The sequence below is a fragment of the Schistocerca cancellata genome, chromosome 7, assembly GCF_023864275.1.
Source record: "Schistocerca cancellata isolate TAMUIC-IGC-003103 chromosome 7, iqSchCanc2.1, whole genome shotgun sequence".
NCBI lineage: Eukaryota > Metazoa > Arthropoda > Insecta > Orthoptera > Acrididae > Schistocerca > Schistocerca cancellata.
This window is the reverse complement of record NC_064632.1, coordinates 38583665-38607291: the sequence shown is the minus strand read 5'-3', so window position 1 is coordinate 38607291 and position 23627 is coordinate 38583665. Positions and strand designations below refer to the sequence as shown.

The window sequence follows — 23627 nt, the reverse complement described above, 5'->3', positions numbered from 1 at the left end:
TTCGTTCAACTTTAGACCCAATCTATCTCCAGATGAGCACGTATTAATAGTTAACCTTAACGAGATGCACGCAAACATGGCAGTACCCCTATACTGCCAGACCTCACTGTAGTGAAAATTAACTCTTATGCAGAGATGGTAGTACAGGGTGTATATGTGGACAAGGAAAAAAAATTCCCGGACTTTTCCCAGATTTCCCGATTAAAAATACACTTTCTCCCGGGTGAAGATACACTTTTTCCATGTTAAGTGACAGTATACTCGTATTCGGCACTGTCAAACTCATCAATCCTTTGAATGTTTATGGTTTTATATACCAGAGTAAAATTTCCCGGCACTTTAGAAAACGAAACTCAGAGGGGAAAAACACGTTTTGAAATACCTTTGATGTGTAGCAACATGTCGTTGCATATTTTCGTATTACGAAGGTATAAATTCGAATTCACCAAACACTGCATGTCACTTTCCGAAACATTGAAATCACGATGGCGATGCGCTTTTGTAAGCCCGTCATAGCTAATGTCACGTGATCTCGCCAGCTGATGACAGCATAGGACATGTGGTCTCGAAGATTAATAAGCTGGAAGAGAAGCTATGCTTCTACATATAATGTTGATCTTTTTGGCGCTTGTTACACTTTAAGATACATCACACAAATGTGCCAGTAAAATTTTTAATAACGACGTAAATGTCTGATGATGTGAGCTCGAAATTCTTCTAAATGGTCGTCCTCAAATAGTTGTTTTTTAAATGAGAGTCAAACGCTTTCTGATTTAAGAAATTCATCGTACATTCTCGCACATAGCTGATCTTAAGTGAAAGGAAATTTGCTTTGAATGTAACGCTTTTCGAACCGCCATTCGTAATATTTTCCCGCGACCTGTTAGAAATAGGTTCGTTTCTGCGGTTGCAAAAGAGTGCCAGATAACAAGCGTCACCGCGCTTGCGCAGCTACAATAATGCAGGAAGCCCATATGTTCGTACGTGTAAAACATTAAAAGATCTTACATTATGTCATAAAAGAAACAAGACACCAGAGGATACTTCAAGAGACTCGCAATTTCGTGAACCATACTAAAACGCACAATTCGGCTTAAAATGCGCATTTGTATGTAAATTTTCTTGGGGTACGAGTATGTTTTATCTCTAAGTACGAGTACTGTTTTATCTCATGTTTGGTTCTTTATTATGGCATAATGCCATAAGGCACTCCATCTTCAGGCCAAATTGGCCCATCGGGACCATCCGACCGCCGTGTCATCCTCAGGTGAGGATGCGGATAGGAGGGGCGTGTGGTCAGCGCACCGCTCTCCCGGTCGTTATACGTGCACTTGAAATGCAGTGAACAGTTGAAACTAGCCAATAGTGTGAAATTAAATACTTCGTTTCAAATAAATTGACTGCCTCAACAAAAAAGATTAATAAAAGCCAAATCTCTTTAGCAAACCGGCAAAAATAACTTCATTGTTCTAGCCTTCCATTGTTCTAGCCTTCCATAATAACGCGAACCTATTTTAATTCATTTGTTAGCTCCCGGTCACAAAAATTTGTTTTGTTATCATTTAACGTGAGAGCAATAAACGAAGAGAAAACAACAAAATCACTAAACGTAAACACAGGTCACGTGGAGACAACCCACCTCCCCACCACAAGTGAGACTGCTCTGTGCATCAGCCCCAGATTTACTAATTTCCGAACCGGGGCAATATTAAGCAGTGGCGCCCAGCCACACTTCTGTAACCAGAAGCGGGAGAAGGTACTACTCATACGCGACTCAACTGCGCATGCGCAAGAGCCCGCCCGCAACTGCTCGAACGAATATAATTAAACCAGTTGTCACGCCACGCTCATCGGAGTCAATTAGTTGTTACAAAGCATTGAATAGTCTTACTAAAGCCTTTGACACACTTTGCGGCTGGCAGACGCTTGTATGAGCACTGTTTTGTTGTTGTATAGCGCATTTCCTTTGAAACTTAAGTTTCTTTTCGTTTTTTTTTCTCTCGTCCATGTTTTGTTGCTGCAGTATTATTCTGCAGTAGCGGGATACAGTAATTTCCTTTGTTAGAGTATTGATTCTTACCCATCACAATCGCAAAAATTTAACTGAAAACTAAAAGAATGTGAACTTCCCGGAATTCTAAACAATTCCCGGGTTTTTCCCGGTTTTCTCCCGGATGAAAAAATTCCCGTATTTTTCCCGGATCTCCCGGTTGTCCCGATCGTATACACCCTGTGGTAGACGTTTTGTGCTGCCCATCATGCCGGTGTGGGCGAGAAGGGGTTCCACCTCTTATATAATAATCGTATCTGGTTGCATAGATACCCGAGCTTCATGAGCATGTGTGTTCTTCATACATGTGAGGCAACTGTCCATCGCATGTGTGAAGAGCACACATCCTCATGAAGTTGGGGCATCTACACAAACAGATTAAAATATTTGTCCCATGTCTTAGACATGCACGAGTGGTACCTGGTGTCATACATGTGACAGGCCTGAAGAAGACGTTATTCGAACGTCGAAACTCATAGTGTAATAAAAGTATAGCAAAATAACGGCTGCTGATACAGTACTATTACACTTCAGTGAACAGCCACTGTCCCATGCTGATAACCCAAACATGAAGTTTCATTTTTTAAGTAAGTTGCCAAGTGCAAGTAAGACTAGTGCACTGAGGTTTCCGATGGACTGAAGACCACAACAACAACAACATGGGAATGTAGCAAAGATCTCTGCCCCACACCAGTTCTGTAAGTCCCTCCAGATCCTCGACTCAAAGCATTCAGCCTCGCTTAGCCGGCCGCGGTGGCCGAGCGGTTCTAGGCGCTCCAGTCTGCTACGGTCGCAGCTTCGAATCCTGCCTCGGGCATGGATGTGTGCGATGTCCTTAGGTTAGTTAGGTTTAACTAGTTCTAAGTTCAAGGGGACTGATGACCTCAGTTGTTAAGTCCCAAAGTGCTCAGCCATTTGAACCATTTTTTTTTCAGCCTCGCTTACCGCAACCGTTTACCTTTCCCCAGAAGAATCCTTCACGAACACATCAAATTCCCGTCTCTTCTCACTCACACTGAATACCTTCGAACAACCTACACCATCCGGAAACTCGACACCAATAATCTTAGTTTCTCCTCTAGTTTCCAACTCTGGAATGCCGTCACACCTTTATCAACACATCCTACCGACTGAATACGTAACACTAACACACGCTACACGTACAATCCCAACGAAACATCAACCATCTCCCCCTCCCAGGTCAGGAACTCCACCCAATATTGACCCCACCCTACCAGCTTTAAGCCCATCTCACCTATTCCACCTTATCAGGGCTCCCCCTCTATCCCCTCCCCATATTTTCTTACCCCCTTTTTTCACTGTCTGCCTTTCTTTTCCAAGCCCCCTTTTCCCATCAACTTTTAGCCTCACCACTACCCCTCTCAATTCCACCCCCTCGTCTGTCGCAACATCCACTCCTACGCCATTGATACTATGTACCAGTCCTCCATCCTTATACAGACATGATCCTACCGTCCTTATCGACGAACCTTTCCCATACTCCCAAGCGGTTTTAGTGTCTGGAAAGTGCTCCTTTTAACCGGGCATCATGTTTTAAATGTGCTCTTATTGTGATTCATTTTACATTTTATTATTACTGTTTTTAACTACAAGTGGAAAAAGTTATACCTTTTTAACTTCTCATTACCTTTCAAAAGTTTTATGTTCATTGTAAATACCCCGCTTTTTTGTCTCTTGTTTTCCTTCTCATTTATAAATGAACTAACAGTAAAAGGGAAAAACCATCCCATAAATAGAGAATCTCGACAATTCTTGCTTGTTATCGTTATCTGTACTGACAAGATACCGATCCTAGGAAATCTAAGACTGTATCAAAATCTGTGTAATGTTCCTGAGACCATCCTGGGTATATAAAAGAAGCGAACAGGGGATTCCAGTTTACACATGTAGAGAGAGAAGAGTTGATACTGTTATTTATTTATTAAAACATGACTCCAGCTTACATGTAACATTCGCATGGCCTAATATTTTTCTATTACGCTTTGGACGGTAGTGAATCGTATGTAAGTTGTAATGGCGAAAAGATATTTTTACGTGATATAATTACAGTTTAAATATTTTCTGAATTTTTCCTTTACTTTTACTATGAAACCTAGCTTCTTGCCAAACATAATGACCTTAGGTCAACGGGAAGTACCCTATAGGTTTAGCTGAGTGGGTCTGCGATTATCAAAATCTGACACCAACAGCTATATATTTTGGTTGCTCTGACTATGAAGCTTCAATTATTTTCACCATCAAGGGGCTGTGGACATAAATTTCAACGATACGTCTACCTGCTCGTAAGAATAAGAGGTCTTGACAGACTGGCAGACAGAAAGTCGGATAACAAATGACAAAAAAATTCTATTGTCGTGTGATATAATATCAAACTGGGAATTTTGGGATTTTTGCCTTTATTTGTATTGTGAAACCTTACTTCTCGCAAAATTTCGTGATTCTGGGTCAACGACAAGTGTCCTATGGGTTTTGATGATCGAGTTTGCGAGCATTAAATTATGTTACATAAATGGCCGTAAATTTTCATTACATCGACTTAGGAGCTTAAATATTTTACACCGCCAAGTGCCATACACTTCAAAATGTGACATAAATTTCAACTTGATTCCTCTGTACAGTCCTGAGAAAAACAGTTTTTAACAGTCAGACAAACAGAAAGACAGACAACAAAGTAATACTGTAAGGGTTCCGTTTTTAATGATTAAGGTATGTAACCTTAAAAATAACGAAATCTAGATGGGAAAGACGCCACAGCAGCTGAACGTGTAAAACTGTCTGCAGCAAAAATTATATAGAATGAACAAATAATCTCTGAAAAAATTTTGAAAATGGGAAAGATTCAAGACGACTGAAAAGTGGTTTTGATTAGTAACAAGCAAGGTGTTTACAGTTACAAGGGTGTATCGCTTTTACCAGCTGCTTATGAGATATTCTCAGAAATAATAACAGAGTACGATCTACGCTTTATTTTTAACTGGGTGAGTATCAAGAAGGGTTTAGAAGGGAAAGATCCTACTCAGAACAGATTTTCAACCTGAAAACCCTAATTCGTCACAAATTAATAAACTCTAAAGGCATTGTGACATTTATTGGTTTTAACAAAGCTTCTGACTCCGTCAATAAACGAAACCCTAGAAAAGATACTCCATGAATTTGGAATTATTACCAAGCTGTTAAAACGAAACCGACGAACTCCGACAGACGCAATCTTAAAAGCTAAATCTACAGGTCACAGAGAAGGTAATTTTCTTCTTTTAAACTGTGTGATGGAAAAAGTGTAATAATTCTGAACGAAGAACTGAAAAACTTAGGAAGAAAGAAAAAAGGTGTCGCAACATTTAGGGATGATATTGCCACACTTTCGGAACGCCAGGCAGATGCAGTTGTGCAAGTCAATCTTCTGAAAAAACAGCCAACGTGACAGACTTAAAAATCGCTCCAATCCCACCCACCACCATTTCAATTTCATTACAACATTAATTTCGTCACGAATGTGTCCCTCGGTTGTCAAATAACTTGTTTTTCACCATCTATTTCCTAGTGGTTCCAATATTTCCTCGTTGCACGTTAAACAGTCACCAGTGCTCGAATATTTTTCCCATCGTAGATCCATGTCTGACAGCCATAAGCAAAAGCTATATACAAATTACAAATTTTTCGTTTCAGGCACATTAGAAAATTCGTTTTGTAAGCGTTCTGTAAGATATCAAAAGAATACCAGGCACTAATACGCTTTGATTAGTTATTTGCCTGTCATTTCTGTTGTTGATTTCTACTGGCCTAAATAGAAGAACTTAGCAACGGCATCTTGGACATCATTATTAATTTGTGCTATGTTGCTTTGCATGTCTCCATTTCTCATTATTTCTGGGTCACTGTAAGTGATTTTTTTTTTTCAATTTACTCTCAAAGTACTTTGTTCAGTTCTTCTGTCAAGGACCGAAGATTCTCAGCACCAGAGAAAACAGTATTACGTCGTTACTAAAAAGGAGGTTCTGTGTTTTGTTCCTTTAACCGGTGTTTCTCCTCGTTCCTCCCAATTAAACTTCCTACAGGGCAGCACATTTAGTGATATGGAAACTAGCTACCTGACTCTTTTAGTTCCGAATTTTAAACTATCCTGGGTGATGTTAATGAATTCGGTACCTTTATGTAAATCTCTTGCATTACATTACCATATGTTGGTTGAAAGTCTTGTGTGTAAAGTGTAGTCCGCTGTGCTGCATTCTCTTCCGAAGCGAGAATTTCGCATTGCTTGGAGCAAATTGATGCCACTTTCCACGCGGTTGATGGTTATTTTAGTGAATAACTTCTGCATTATGAAGATCAAGCTGGTACGTCAGTAAGTTATTTAAATATCGCCTGATACCTTTCTTTTGAAGCATAATTTCAGTTTTGGGGAATTATCACCCTCGGCAGACATTTTACATACAAAGTTTCTGTTTCTATTCGAATCCATCAAGTTTTAACCATTTTCACTGAAACATACAAATCGGGTCGACGCACCATAATTTCGCTGAGTGTGCTTTACATGCTGACCTAGTATGTTGGAAATTACACTACTGCCCACTAAAACTGCTACACCACGAAGATGACATGCTACAGACATGAAATTTAACCGACAGGAAGAAAATGCTGTGATATGCAAGTGATTAACTTTTCAGAGCATTCACACAAGGTTGGTGGCGGTGGCGACACCTACAACGTGCTGACATGAGGAAAGTTTCCAACCGATTTCTCATACACAAACAGCAGCTGACCGGCGTTGCCTGGTGAAACGTTGTTGTGATGCCTCGTGTAAGGAGGAGAAATGCGTACGATCACGTTTACGACTTTGATAAAGGTCGGATTGTAGTCTATCGCGATTGTGGTTTATCGTATCGCGACATTGCTGCTCGCGTTGGTCGAGATCCAATGACTCTTAGCAGAATATGGAATCGGTGGGTTCAGGAGCGTAATACGGAACGCCGTGCTGGATCCCAACGGCCTCGTATCACTAGCGGTGGAGATGACAGGCAACTTCTCCACATGGCTGTAACGGCTCGTGCAACCACGTCTCGATCCCTGAGTCAACAGATGGGGACGTTTGCAAGACTGCAACCATCTGCAAGAACAGTTCGACGACGTTTGCAGCAGCATGGACTATCAGCTCGGAGACCACGGCTGCGGTTACCTTTGACGCTGCATCACAGACAGGAGCGCCTGCGATGGTGCACTCAACGACGAACCTGGGTTCACGAATGGCAAAACGCCATTTTATCGGATGAATCCAGGTTCTGTTACAGTATCATGATGGCCGCACCCTTGTTTGGCGACATCGCGGTGAAGCGTGTATTCGTCATCGCCATACTGGCGTATCACCTGGCGTGATGGTATGGGGTGCCATTGGTTACACGTCTCAGTCACCACTTGTTCGCATTGACGGCACTTTGAACAGTGGACGTTACATTTCAGATTTGTTACGACCCGTAGCTCTACCCTTCATTCGATCCCTGCGAAATCCTACATTTCAGCAGGATAACGCATCACCGCATGTTGCAGGTCCTGTACGAGCCTTTCTGGATACAAAAAATGTTCGACTGATGCCTTGGCCAGCATATTCTCCAGGTCTCTCACCAATTGAAAAAGGCTGGTCAATGGTGGCCGAGCAACTGGCTCGTCACACAATACGCCAGTCACTACTCTTGATGAACTGTGGCATCGTGTTGAAGCTGCATGGGCAGCTGTACCTGTACACGCCACCCAAGCTCTGTTTGACTCAATGCCCAGGCGTATCAAGGCCGTTATGACGGCCAGAGGTGGTTGTTCTAGGTACTGATTTCTCAGGATTTATGCACCCAAATTGCGTGAAAATATAATTACATGTCATTTCTAGTATAATATATTTGTCCAATAAATACCCGTTTATCATCTGCATTTCTTCTTGGTGTAGCAATTTTAATGTCCAGTAGTGTATCTTGGTCAGACATTATTATTATCTGATCAATCAGCAACAATAACTTGAGCATTTTTAATCATCTGATGACACCTTCCTTTCTTCGTATCTCTAATGGCTTGATAAACTTTCTTGTGGCATTCATTACACTGTCATTACTTTTTTTACTAAATGTGTTCCTCATTCGCCTCTTGAACCACACGAACACTTAAGGAACTCTTACAGAACAATTTTGTCTCTGTTGTTAGTTACTGAGCTGTTTACGGTCTTATGTAGTAAAATGTCGACTTTACACACCATAAGTGTCGGTTTTATCTCATTCATACTCTTATTGTTTTCAGTTATTTCTACTACCAAGTAATCATTGTATCTTCTTACGTCCCCTCCAAGATATTTCCGATCAGTTTCGTTTAATTCGGCATGTTTTATAGTGGTTTTACTGTCCCAATGAGAAGATTCCTTCAGAAACATTCTGTATTGATACAGGTATACACAGTTGTTTGCTATCCTATGGCTACAACAGATAAGACGTAATTGTGGCATGAACCGGTGCTCCGATTCTCAAAATGCTCAAGGTTACTGGTAAAATGTACGCACCAGACAAGATTGTCCAAATTATCTAAAGCGTTCTTCTTTCTTACGAAAGTAAGTGAAGAAGGTATTAATTTCGCGTTGCGTACCGAGGTCTTGAGAAGCAAAAGAATGTGAATGTCAACGAGACATTCTGTCTCTGACGGGCCTCTTTGCTCGAGCCCCCTGAAAGCAGTTACATCATTCCTCACAAGGAGGGCCAGGTGTTGTGGGCAGCTCAGCAGCTTCGAGTAGGGTGCAAAATACTGCGGCCACTCACATCTACAGGTCGACTGTGGCTTATATTCTTCTGGCCATGAAGTTCAGAAGACGAAGCCCCGACACGTCAAAGATGTCGCCCATTGTTTTCTCCGATGACGGGAGGAACCACAAATGTGTGAAATGTGCGTAACGTAGATGTTGATGCAACATAATGCAAGTGAGTGCATATTATCTGATTACTTCGCATTTTACTGTGCTCTCTGGTGACCCATTATGACACTGCCTGACAAAAAAAGTGAAACTCCCGGAAGAGGAGCAGGAAATGAAATGGTACTTCACGGGTTGAGAGAGTATAGAATGTTATTTCAATGATTACAAAATCGTGGCAGATTTCCAAAGAACTTGGCAGTATGAGCTTTCCCACTGTTGTGACGTTGAACCTCCTTTGGCCTGGATGTATGGACTAATTGGGTTGGGAAGAAAGTCATGAAGCCATTGTATCCTTTCCTGAGACAGGCTCCTGTACAGCTTTTGTAACTGGCCCTGGATATCTGAAACCGAATGGCGTGACGGGGATTTCAACTGTAGTCCTTCCAAATGCGGGCCGCGTCTGCTAGCCATGGCTTGGCCGCCTCGCTTGACCTATAACGCTCAAAAAAATTTATTTGAATTTGACGACTTACTGTCTGTTGAATCTGTATCTTTCAAGTTATGGATTATTTTTACTATGTATACTGCAAATCTTTGGTCACTTACAAACTATGGTTTAGAATCGTCATGTAGACGATTTAATTTTTAGTCCCATTTAGTCCTTGGGAAATTCACTTTCCATTTCTTTTCTTACGGAAGAATGTGTCAAGGACAAGCACGTTGTATTCGACAAATTTTACTAACATATTATCCCTGTCCTTAGAAACACGGTAACACGTTAAAAGTCTCCCATTGAAGATCCATTCTCTACTTTGTGTTATCTTTTACTTACCCCTCCCCGCTCTGCCCATTATAATCTTGTGGGATAAGCACTCAGTTGTTTGTTGAGATCTTTTAGCACTACGTCGGAATGTCGTTATGATGGTGACCATACATACGTATACTTCATTAAACAAGTTTTGCTACACTGTGTGTGATTTATTCAGTATTTGTAATATTATTTTGATTTATTCAGTATTTGTAATATTATTTTTAAGTGCCTTGTTTACATTAAACCATACATCTGATATTTATCCTGCTGTTTCCCCCCATTCCTCCCCCCCCCTCCCCCCAATGATTAAACTTGTGTTTCATCCAATTTAATTTAGAAACACATATAGCTTTTATTGATTTCGAAAAAGCTTTTGACGGTGTGAACAGAAAGGAACTACGAGACTTAATGATTAAAGTTGGATATTCTAGACATCTTCTTTGAAATATAAAGAGCTTGTACAGGGACACAAAAATAATAATAAAAGTAGATAATAATAAAACTGAAGAAATCAGTACTAGTAAGGGACTCAAATAAGGCTGTCACTAACCTTATTTAATGGCTATATAAATGATATTATTAAAAATTGCAGACAGGCAATAAATCTGGGTATTCATATTAATAAAAATAAATACGTTAACATCTTTCTGGGAGGTAATGTTACCATACTGGAAGAAAGTGAAGACTAGCTGCAAAAATCAGTCTATAAATTACATAAGTCAGGGAAAAGACAAAATCTTGGAATATCAGTAAAGGAAACTAAAATAATGGCTCATCGTGGGAAATACCTCATATACTCAAAAATTATGACATGTAATACACCACTTGACCCACTTTCCAACTTGAATTTTGTAGGACGTGATGTAACCTATGACATGGACAAGGACACAGAAAATAACATTAACAAATATCAGTCAAGACGTAGAATGATAAATAAACATTACAGAACAAAATATGGAAGGAAACAAAATTGAAATTTCATAAAACCATGACTACACCTATATTGCTCTTTGGAGTTGAGTAATGAATTTCTAAAAATCACGATAAAAGCAAACTACAAGCAGCAAAATGAAATATCTTAGGAGAGTGAGAGATTTTACCAGGGAATACTGTATAAGAAATGAAGATATTAAGAATGAACTAGATTTTTATAATATTAATGAAAAGATCGAGGAAAATAAAACATAATGAAAACATGACCTACGTAAATGAGTGTAGAGAGACCTTGTCCATGCAGTACCAGGCAAGAGGAAGAAGGGACGCAGGAAGACTTAGAACAAGGTGGCAGTGAAAAGTGAAGACGAAGAGTCACGAACGGCTAAGCCTTGAAGTGCAGCAGCAGAAGAAGAAGAAGGAGGAGGAGGAGGAGGAGGAGGAGAAGGAAAATTTCATTTGATCTCCTTTTTCACACAGTTGCTCTTCTGTATACGGTATTCAATGTATTTCAGATCCTCCTCCAAATCCACTTCTCTTTCAATACTCCACTAATCTTTCTTTGGATTCTGAAAATGGAAATTTGTGGTAAGAACCTATGGGACCAAACTGCTACGGTCATCGGTCCCTAAGCTTACGCACTACTTAATCTAACTTAAACTAACTTACGCTAAGGACAACATACACGCCCATGCCTGGGGGAGGACTCGAACCTCCGACGGGGGGATTGGACCTGGTTGGTTCCCTTAATCTTCATTAAGTTGTAATTAAGGGCTTCCCCATCCCCCAGTTCTTACACGTAGCCAGTTTTTGCACGTGTATAAAACATCATTACAAGTTAGTAATCTGACATGTGGGCCAGTTTCCGCTAAAAAGCAGATTCATCAACAGATTATAGTTCAGACCTAATTGTTATGCAACTGAAAGAAGGAAAACATCAGTTTACACTTGTTTTTGTAAATTTTTCTCCAGAACAACGTACTGAAAAATATAAATAAACAGGTTAAATCGTTACGAATTATAGAGCGACATGGTGTTTTTAGCAGCCGACGAACTGAAATTCAGGAGGGTATTTCACAAGATAGTCACACCATAGTCTTTGTTATGGGGGCTTGGGGCGCGGGTAGACTTTGGCAAACGTACCTGAATTTTTTGACTCAAAACTCTGCTTTCAAATCACCGAAGGAGAAACTGTGTCTTTTATTTGTCAATACTGCTGCCATCAGCACATGGCATCTTGTTTATGTTATTCACGCCTGTTGATGACACTATAATTAACAAATAGAGACCGAGCAAGGTGGCGCAGTGGCTAGCACGTTGGATTCGCATTTAGGAGGACGACTGTTCAAATTCGCTTCCGGCCATCCAGATCCAGGTTTTCTGTGATTTCCCTAAATCGTATCCAGAAAATGCCGAGATGGTTCCTTTGAAAGGGCATGGCCGGCTTCATTCCCATATCCGATGGGACCGATGACCTCGCTGTTTGGTTCCCTCCCCCAAATCAACCAATCAACCATCAAACAGAGTCTAATTTTTACGATTCTTTCGCTAGATAAGACAAGACAGAAAAGAAATGCATGTTTCATACCTCACAAAAAATCTTCGGAGCTACTTGCTGCGAGAAACTGCCGATGATGATCCTGGTGTCCAGATCCTGTAACAAAAAATACAATGTGTCCTCAGCAATGACCTCAAGCCTCAGGAGATCGATAAATCGATGTTGTTAATTTGATGATAATTTTGTGTGTTTTACATCTTAGAACATACTAACGTGTTATATCCAAGTGAACGAATTTATCTCAAGATTAAGATGGAAGTACTATGTTGGTAGGGTGACCAGATGCAATTGTTTAAATAGGAGGACAAACAGCTTCAAAAAGGAGGACAAAGGAAGGAAAAAAGAGGACACATCAAACGGATCAACTGCAGATGAGGATACCACCCATCAGGTTTGGACAAGTCACGTGACTGCCGGGAGTTACCGGTAAAACTAGTAGTTAATTGTTACTGGAGGCCAGGTGGTGATTCCCAATGCAATCTTTTTTTTTATTTTAAATTAAAAACATTGATTGTGGTGACAGTGTGGCATCAATTGTTTTTATATTTACGCGCAGTTTTAAGATTTAACAAGCGTAGTTTTAAGATTTAACAAAGACGGCTGCCTAAAGCCCACTCCTGATTGGCTGCTTTCATGTGACTTGCCCAAAGCTGATGGGTGGTATCCTCATCTGCAGTATTCCCCGTCAAACATACCTTCAATTTTAATAAATGAGTTTATTATTTATAGAAATAAAATACATACATTCCTTAACGATTATTGATACTTCTCGGAGGAGCCAATTTTTTTGCAGAAGTTTAGGCTTACTTAACAGATAATTGTAAAATGACACAGATAAAAATTCCATTAAATTATATTGGACCATCAACAGACCTCCCACTGATTCAAGGTTTAATCTATTCCTCTCATCAGTCCACTGTGTGGTAATTAGAGAAAATATTCTTTCGGCATTAGCATTTTGCCCTGAAATACTGAAAAAGTATTCAGCAAGTTTCAGCAACTCTGAGTGACAATCAACTGACTTACTGTCACAAAAAACTTTGCCCATTTTTTACTACAAGATAAATTCCTAAATTCTAGATCATCATTATTCCTTTTTAGAAATTGCCTGAAATTGCAGGACTGATCAAAACATTTTTCATCTTCAATTTCAACGGCTTTACGTTTCTTCTGCAAATACACAAGGCATTTCTCAACATCACTGTAGCAAAAACCATTTTTAAGTGACATCGATCTAAAACATGAGAAGTCCTCAAACATACAGAGCCACCGTTTTCATTATTCATGGCATGATTGATAAAAAAGAAATGGCTCTGAGCACTATGGGACTTAACTGCTGAGGACATCAGTCCCCTAGAACATAGAACTACTTAAACCTAACTAACTTAACGACATCACACACATCCACACCCGAGGCAGGATTCGAAACTACGACCGTAACGGTCGAGCGATTCCAGACTGTAGCGCCTAGAACCGCTCGGCCACTCCAGCCGGCGCATGATTGATAAAGTAAAATAGCTTCCTCCAGAAAAAGTTTGACTTCTTTCTCGAAACCTTCCTCTGTAGCTGTTTTCAGGATCTGCTTGATCTTAAGGCAAATGAATTTTTCACTTAATCGGTCTTCAAACACGTTACATACTGACTCTAAAATTTCAGTGACATCAACCACAGAGTTGTCCTCCTTTTCCAATTCCAGAAAACTTGTACTGAACAAAGACATCGATGTATGCAAATACCATAAGTACGCTTCACTCAACCTGTTCTCCAAAAATTGAAACAAAATCTTTGGTGGTTTGCTTTCAGAGAGAGTAAACTTTAAGAGCAGCATACATTTCCAGTACCCTTTCAATGGCTTGCAAAAGAGACAGCCACCTAGTCTTCACATGAGACAAGACTTGTTTTCAATTAACTTCAACTAATTCACAGAAAGATCGCAACTGTTCAGTTCTAACTGTGTAAATACAAAAATAATTATGTATTTTTACAATAATACACTCTAAATCAATAGAAAGACAATCAGCTCCATGCTGAATTGTATTGTGTAGAATGTAAGCTGGACATCCCACTCCAATTAAATACTCATTTTTCAGAGATGTCTTTAATCTGTTGTATATATTGTTACCAAAGTTTGTGTTTGCATCATCACCAGTAAATGACACACTCTTATTAACAATACCAAAATGCTGTAAAGTTTCTGTAATGTACTCTGCAACTGTCTCAGATGTTTCATTTGGAGTAGATTTTAGCTCGAATATTTTTGTTTTTAAACCACCCTGTTTGTAGTCAAAATATTGTATAACAATGGAAAACATTTTTATATTTCCATGGTTTCTTCCATCAGTAGAGATACCAAAACAAGACATGCCACTCAAATCTTCTATTGTTACAGTCAAGGCATGCGGAGCAATCACATTATTTTCAATACTTTTGAGTTTTTGTTCTGGCTGAGAAAATCTTTTTAACAACATCCGGGTCAAAATAAATTTCTTCACTTAATTTTGGCGTACAATCTATTGATCTGTAGCTAAAATGATGCCTAACATTATGGAATACTAATGCTCCTACTCCAGCAAGAACTCTGTGGCTTATAGCAGAAATAGATTGTTGTTGCTGAAACAATGTCTCTATCCTAGACATTGAACTGGAAGCCAGAAGGTTTTCTTTATGCTTCTGAGTGGCAATGTGATGTTAAAGATCTTGGCCACTTGTGCAAGAAATTTAACATTTTAGTGACAAAGCAGCATGCATTTCGTTTTATAACGTTCAGACAGCCAATAAGATTGCGTGTTTCTGCCGGGAATTAAAACTAGTTGTCAGTTGTTACTGGTGGTCAGGTGGTGGTAAACTGAGCAATATAAAATAATTAAAAAAAATGATTGTGGTGACAGTGTGGCGTCAATTGTTTTGATATGTCAACAACACGGAATTGTTTACAAAGCGAAAAACGTAAGACCATTCACTTCCCTTCATTCGACGCACCGCAGCCAACATCTAGAATTCAAGCAGCAGCTGACGTCATGTAAACTGCACTTTAGCCTTACGAATACAAATAAATTGAATGACTATGAAACAATGAAATAAAATCATGATATCTGTCTAGTTATTTCTTACCTTTATTGGCCACTGAGACGTACGTTCCAGATGCACATATCTTATATTCCGCTTCAAATTCATTTCTCTCTTTCTTAAAAGCCGGACATTTGCAGGAAAGGACATCAGAAAATGTACACTTTCGCTTAGGCATAGCGAAATATTTTACGTAACTCACTCGGTTAAAAATTACACTCACAAATCACACGAGCACTACAGGAAGCCAAGCTAATATAAAGCGAAGATGCGAAAGGAATATTTTAAATAATCGATATTTGCATTCACTTATAGGTCGATCAATGATAACATCGACGATCCTGGTGCCACCTACTAACACCGCCTTCGTGCATGTTTATCATGAAGGCTGTGGCAATAGTTAAAGTATTTAAGAAAAGAGCAATAGAACGGGACGAATTGTAAATTTAAATGTATTACGCTCAACTTTGCGAAAAAGCAGGACACTGTAAAAATCCGCCCGGACCCCGGACAAAGAGCTAAAAAGGAGGACACGTGCGGATTAATCCGGACGTCTGGTCACCCAATATGTTGGACGCAGTAAAAATTTACAAACCTCGCCAATGAAACCTCTCTTGAAATCCGCTATGCATGCTAGATGAATATCTGAATATTGGACAAATGGACATAAACTACAAACGAATGAAAGAAAATACCTCAACAATTTACTCGCACTTCTCTGCTCTCATAAAAGGGCGAAGGAAAGGTTTATATTTATCGCAGGGGTAAACGCAAGTTCAGAGGTCGCGTTTGTGCTACTCAAGATGAGCAGTCTGTGCACTGCCACCAAGTTTCTCCCGCTTCTTTCTCTCTCTCTCTCTCTTCCTCTAACTTCTTCTCCTCCTCATTATTATTGCCATGACCAAACCAAACACGTGGCGTCGGTAGGAAGTGTTGCGTCAGATTGTAACTACCGTGCTTCACATTGAAAAATCGCAAATAATGGTAAGATTTCTGAAATTTATTCCAACGATAGCAGATGCAGAATGTGGGGAAACAGAGGTCAATATTTGTTCTGCCGACAGTAGGACACACAGATGGGGGGGAATGGGGAGCGGGGAAGGGCGTGGGAGGGCATTTTGACGGAGCTCAATGATTCGTGGAAGCGGCGAGGAGTAAAATTCAAATTTTAAAAGAACAAAATTACGAGGTGCATTCAAGTTCTAAGGCCTCCGAATTTTTTTTTTCTCCAGACTGGGAAGAGATAGAAACATGCGCATTGTTTTAAAATGAGGCTGCGTTCATTGTCAATATGTCCCAGAGATGGCAGCACTGTACGGCAGATGGAATTTTACCGCCAGCGGCGAGAATGAGAACTGTTTTAAATACTTAAAATGGCGACGTTTTCCTTACTTAAACAGAGTGAAATCATTCGTTTTCTGAATTTGCGTGGTGTGAAACCGATTGAAATTCATCGACAGTTGAAGGAGACATGTGGTGATGGAGTTATGGATGTGTCGAAAGTGCGTTAGTGGGTGCGACAGTTTCATGAAGGCAGAACGTCGTGTGACAACAAACCGAAAGAACCTCGGGCTCGCACAAGCCGGTCTGACGACATGATCGAGAAAGTGGAGAGAATTGTTTTGGGGGATCGCCGAATGACTGTTGAACAGATCGCCTCCAGAGTTGGCATTTCTGTGGGTTCTGTGCACACAATCCTGCATGACGACCTGAAATTCGAAAAGTGTCATCCAGGTGGGTGCCACGAATGCTGACGGACGACCACATGGCTGCCCGTGTGGCATGTTGCCAAGCAATGTTGACGCGCAACGACAGCATGAATGGGACTTTCTTTTCGTCGGTTGTGACAATGGATGAGACTTGGATTCCATTTTTCGATCCAGAAACAAAGCGCCTGTCAGCTCAATGGAAGCACACAGATTCACCGCCACCAAAAAAATTTCGGGTAACCGCCAGTGCTGAAAAAATGATGGTGTCCATGTTCTGGGACAGCGAGGGCGTAATCTTTACCCATTGCGTTCCAAAGCGCACTACGGTAACAGGTGCATCCTACGAAAATGTTTTGAAGAACAAATTCCTTTCTGCACTGCAACAAAAACGTCCGCTCCTATTGCCTCAGCGATTTTCCAGTGGTCAAAACAGACTCCTAAAGAAGCCTTCGCCGCTGCCATGGAATCATGGCGTCAGCGTTGTGGAAAATGTGTACCTCTGCAGGGCGATTACGTCGAGAAGTAACGCCAGTTTCATCGATTTCGGGTGAGTAGTTAGAAAAAAAAATCGGAGGCCTCAGAACCTGATTGCGCCTCGTACAGATATTTGAAAAGGAGCCTAGAAGAACAATGCCGATAAGCAATGCAGAAACATATGGTTCAATTGGGCCAAACAGATGTGTGTAAAACCATTCCCAACGATACACAACTAAAACTGCGCTTATGTAAAATCGCGAAGCAGCGAGGGCCTACGACAAGAATAGCCGAGAGCCATACAATATGTGGAGTCGCAATTTGGAGCGCGGGCTGGGGTTGAGTCAGAGGCAAGCTGGAAGCCGTGGGTGAACGACGTATCGCCTCTCGTATGCTTGAAATGGGATAAATTTGATTCAGTTAATAAAGTAAACAGCCAATCAACAGTCGGAAGTCTATTTATTTAAACATAAACTAAATTTCGACACTATTATAAGTATCTTATTCAGAAGTGCATCATATTGTTGTAGAATTTTAGAACATGTTTTTTGCCGGCCGGAGTGGCCGAGCGGTTAAAGGCGCTACAGTCTGGAACCGCACGACCGCTACGGTCGCAGGTTCGAATCCTGCCTCGGGCATGGATGTGTGTGATGTCCTTAGGTTAGTTAGGTTTAAGTAGTTCTAAGTTCTAGGGGACTTATGACCACAGCAGTTGAGTCCCATAGTGCTCAGAGCCATTTGAACCATTTGAACATGTTTTTTGCTCGAGTATCATGTCGTTTTTGGAAACCCAGAATCTACTATGTAGGAATCAACATGGATTCCGGAAACAGCGATCGTGTGAGACCTAACTCGCTTTATTTGTTCTAGAGACCCAGATAATATTACAGGCTCCTAGGTAGATGCTATTTTCCTTGACTTCCGGAAGGCGTTCGATACAGTTCCGCACTGTCGCCTGATAAACAAAGTAAGAGCCTACGGAATATCAGACCAGCTGTGTGGCTGGATTGAAGAGTTTTTAGCAAACAGAACACAGCATGTTGTTATCAATGGAGAGACATCTACAGACGTTAAAGTAACCTCTGGCGTGCCACAGGGGAGTGTTATGAGACCACTGCTTTTCACAATATAAATAAATGACCTAGTAGATAGTGTCGGAAGTTCCATGCGGCTTTTCGCGGATGATGCTGTAATATACAGAGACGTTGCAGCATTAGAAAATTGTAGCGAAATGCAGGAAGATCTGCAGCGGATAGGCACTTGGTGCAGGGAGTGGCAACTGACCCTTAACATAGACAAATGTAATGTATTGCGAATACATAGAAAGAAGGATCCTTTATTGTATGATTATATGATAGCAGAACAAACACTGGTAGCAGTTACTTCTGTAAAATATCTGGGAGTATGCGTGCGGAACGATTTGAAGTGAAATGATCATATAAAATTAATTGTTGGTAAGGCGGGCACCAGGATGAGATTCATTGGGAGAGTCCTTAGAAAATGTAGTCCATCAACAAAGGAGGTGGCTTACAAAACACTCGTTCGACCTACACTTGAGTATTGCGCATCAGTGTGGGATCCGTACCAGATCGGGTTGACGGAGGAGATAGAGAAGATCCAAAGAAGAGCGGCGCGTTTCGTCACAGGGTTATTTGGAACCGTGATAGCGTTACGGAGATGTTTAACCAACTCAAGTGGCAGACTCTGCAAGAGAGGCGCTCTGCATCGCGGTGTAGCTTGCTCGCCAGGTTTCGAGAGGGTGCGTTTCTGGATGAGGTATCGAATATATTTCTTCCCCCTACTTATACCTCCCGAGGAGATCACGAATGTAAAATTAGAGAGATTAGAGCGCGCACGGAGGCTTTCAGACAGTCGTTTTTCCCGCGAACCATACGCGACTGGAACAGGAAAGGGAGGTAATGACAGTGGCACGTAAAGTGCCCTCCGCCACACACCGTTGGGTGGCTTGCGGAGTATAAATGTAGATGTAGATGTAGATATTAGCTAAGATATTGTAAGAAAATCAACACTAATTTCAACAACCATTTATGATTTAAAATAATTAACACTGACAATTGCAAACTGAAACTATTGATCACTTCTTTACAATAATTAAGACATATTACGTGAATCGTGAGCTAATCAGCTCGAGCCACGTGCAGTACTTATAATTAAAATGTCCATTAGAACTGAAAAAAGGAAATATGTACTGCTGTTGAACAAAGACAAATGTCGAAATAGACGCGCAGCGTCTAGCTGTAGTGCTTACGCAAAGTACCGTAGAGTACTCCATATGTTTCGAGTAGATGCCGTATTAAAAAACTCAGTTACGTAATATTCATGTTTTTCTGCCTCGACATGCCATCGTAACAAATAATAATCGATGTTGCTACCAATATAAGACAGTACGACGGTAAAGGAATAATTGTAGTTCACCAATTCTTACTTCATTACTGTTAAGGCCTTTTATACTGGTAGCAACACCAGTTACTATTTGTTTATGAGAACGGCAAGTGGGTGCAGAAAAGGAGAAATATTACATAATTGACCTGTTTTCACGGCGTCAGCTCGAATGTTTGATGCAGTAGATTACATAAGCATTAGTTGGACCTAAGCTTCTAGGTCGACGTTTGTCATTGTTTAACAGCCATACACATGTCCCACATAGAGATTTAATGGACATTTTAATTATAATTACTTCATGCGACGTGAACTGATTAGCGCGTGATTCATGTAGCATGTTTTAATTAATCTAAACTAGTAAGTAATGTCTCCTGTTTGCAACTGGGAATTTTAATAGTTGTATTATGAATAAACTAGCGCTGTAGCCTTTGAGAGATACAGAGGCGAGCGAGTTTGCCGGCACTTACGCCAGTTCACTGCTACTAGCGCCATTTCACGACAACGCGTCTGTGGATAGCACCCAAGTATTGCACCACAATGTAACAATAAACTTAAGAGTTAAAGTTGCTTTTCCAGACTTTGTCAACATGTGCTTTACTATATTAATGTTTAAACTGTCAAATCTCAGATTGATCAGTTGAATATTTTTCCCTAAATACATCGTTTTAAGAAAAAATTAGTGGTGCTAAATAATAAAGCTAGGAACCCAAAATTGGTCATAAGGTGCAGATGTATGTCAAAATTAATTGGTACAAGTCTCAACGTGATTAAAGCAATATTTCGGTCAGAAGCCACATTTTTAAGAAAAATTGAAGGCGCTAAGTATTAGACTTAGAAATATGAAAATTTGAAAATTTGTATGAAGCTTGAGTTTAGGGTAAAAATATTAATTATGTAACCCCACTGAGCTACCTCTAATAGTTTTCGAGTAATTTGCTGAAAACTAAATTTGGAAAAAAACGTCCTTACTAGGAGTGAATTAAGTATCTGTTTATTAATGCTAAAACGTTTTGGTTACAGCACGTGATGAAATCTGTTAAATAATAGAGCTAAAACTAATTCCAAGGCCTTGATGTTAATAACAACCAAAACAAGGTCTCCTAGAGTTGTGGTTCAGAGGTCATGTTCTCCTGTTAGTTCCGTTCCGTTCTAAAAATTCTAGACGGCCAAGTTCAAATGCAAGCGAGCTAAAACTTTTTCTGAGATTTTAACCAACTTAACTAAATTCATACAAAAAAACTACGAAAATTCAAAATTAATACGCAACGGTGTTACTTAATATTATGCGTCTGAGAAAGCGGCCGTTTAGAGGCTGCTACCGTCGGCATAGAGCGGATAACAGCAGATGTTCCCTTGGCCGTCCGCGGCGCCCATAGATAAATACAGCCTGAGAGACAAGACTAGTCTTTACTTCGCATCCAGCCACCGTAGGACCAGTGTCAGTGAAACGCCGGAGTAAGAGCTGCCTCGGATGACGTCAGAGACAGGATGTTACTAAACGTATACAGGGTGTTACAAAAAGGTACGGCCAAACTTTCAGGAAACATTCCTCACACACAAATAAAGAAAAGATGTTATGTGGAGATGCGTCCGGAAACGCTTAATTCCATGTTAAAGCTCATTTTAGTTTCGTCAGTATGTACTGTACTTTCTCGATTCACCGCCAGTTGGCCCAATTGGAGGAACGTAATATTGACTTCGGTGCTTGTGTTGACATGCCACTCATTGCTCTACGGTACAAGCATCAAGCACATCAGTACGTGGCATCAACAGGTTAGTGTTCATCACGAACGTGGTTTTGCAGTCAGTGCAATGTTTACAAATGCGGAGTTGGCAGATGCCCAATTGATGTATGGGTTAGCGCGGGGCAATAGCCGTGGTGCGGTACGTTTGTATCGAGACAGATTTCCAGAACGGAGGTGTCCCGACAGGAAGACGTTCGAAGCAATTGATCGGCGTCTTAGGGAGCACGGAACATTCCAGCCTATGACTCGCGACTGGGGAAGACCTAGAAAGACGAGGACTCCTGCAATGGACGAGGCAATTCTTCGTGCAGTTGACGATAACTCTAATGTCAGCGTCAGAGAAGTTGCTGCTGTACAAGGTAACGTTGACCACGTCACTGTACGTAGAGTGCTACGGAAGAACCAGTTGATTCTGTACCATGCACAGCGTGTGCAGGCACTATCAGCAGCTGATTGACCTCCACGCGTACACTTCTGCGAATGGTTCATCCAACAATGTGTCAGTCCTCATTTCAGTGCAAATAATGCTTCATCCAACAATGTGTCAATCCTCATTTCAGTGCAAATGTTCTCTTTACGGATGAGGCTTCATTCCAACGTGATCAAATTGTAGATTTTCACAATCAACATGTGTGGGCTGACGAGAATCCGCACGCAATTGTGCCATCAAGTAATCAACACAGATTTTCTGTGAACGTTTGAGCAGGCATTGTGGGTGATGCCTTGATTGGGCCCCATGTTCTTCCACCTACGCTCAATGGAGCACGTTATCATGATTTCATACGGGATACTCTACCTTTGCTGCTAGAACATGTGCCTTTACAAGCACGACACAACATGTGGTTCATGCACGATGGAGCTCCTGCACATTTCAGTCGAAGTGTTCGTCCGCTTCTCAACAACAGATTCGGTGACCGATGGATTGCTAGAGGCGGACCAATTCCATGGCCTCCACGCTCACCTGCACTCAACCGTCTTGACTTTCATTTATGGGGGCATTTGAAAGCTCTTGTCTACGCAACCCCGGTACCAAACGTAGAGACTCTTCGTGCTCGTATTGTGGACGGCTGTAATACAATACGCCATTCTCCAGGGCTGCATCAGAGCATCAGGGATTCCATGCGACGGAGGGTGGATGCATGTATCCTCGCTAGCGGATGACATTTTGAACATTTCCTGTAACAAAGTGTTTGAAGTCACGCTGGTTTGTTCTGTTGCTGTGTGTTTCCATTCCATGATTTGATTTGAAGGGAAGTAATAAAATGAGCTCTAACACGGAAAGTAAGCGTTTCCGGACACGTGTCCACATAACATATTTTCTTTCTTTGTGTGTGAGGAATGTTTCCTGAAAGTTTGGCCGTACCTTTTTGCAACACCCTGTATATTCAGGAATAACAGAAAGTTAACTCGCGAGGATTGTACACCACCCCGGATCGTTTAGATTTTGATAGGTCTTCGCACCCCGCTACTGTACTGTCCGCGTCAGACAAACGGTTCAAATGGCTCTGAGCACTATGGGACTTAACATCTAAGGTCATCAGTCCCCTAGAACTTAGAACTACTTAAACCGAAGAACTACAACCTAAGGACATCACACACATCCATGCCCGAAGTAGGATTCGAACCTGCGACCGTAGCGGCCGCACGGTTCCAGACTGAAGCGTCTAGAACCGCTCGACAACTACGGCCGGCCCGCATCAGATAAACACTGGATTACGCACTGCCTCAGATGACGTCAGAGCCTGACCGCAACTAAACTCATGTTTTCGGTACAAATAGGAAACGAAATCGAGAGGACTGTACACCGTCCTGGATCGCTTAGATTTCGCGGAAATAACTGTTAGTGTGCCGCCCGTAATGTTAACAAAGCCGCGTGACAATTATTTTCCACTTTTGCCGATAGCGATTTTTTTGATTATAAAAAAAAGACAATTTAATAGGAATTTACCGTAGAGGTCACATCTGAAATGCTCATAATGG

At 41.0% G+C, this 23627-nt stretch overlaps 1 protein-coding gene across 1 annotated transcript in view; it reads right to left on the bottom strand.

Annotated features, from left to right (window-relative positions):
- Nucleotides 1-23627, bottom strand: part of LOC126092634 (gamma-aminobutyric acid type B receptor subunit 2) — a gene marked incomplete at its 5' end in the record, with an annotated part of 461219 nt that overhangs the window by 260974 nt on the left and 176618 nt on the right. The window contains one exon of the mRNA XM_049908357.1: nucleotides 12281-12346. Within this exon, the coding sequence (XP_049764314.1) occupies nucleotides 12281-12346 (66 nt within the window). The remainder of the gene's footprint in view (nucleotides 1-12280; nucleotides 12347-23627) is intronic.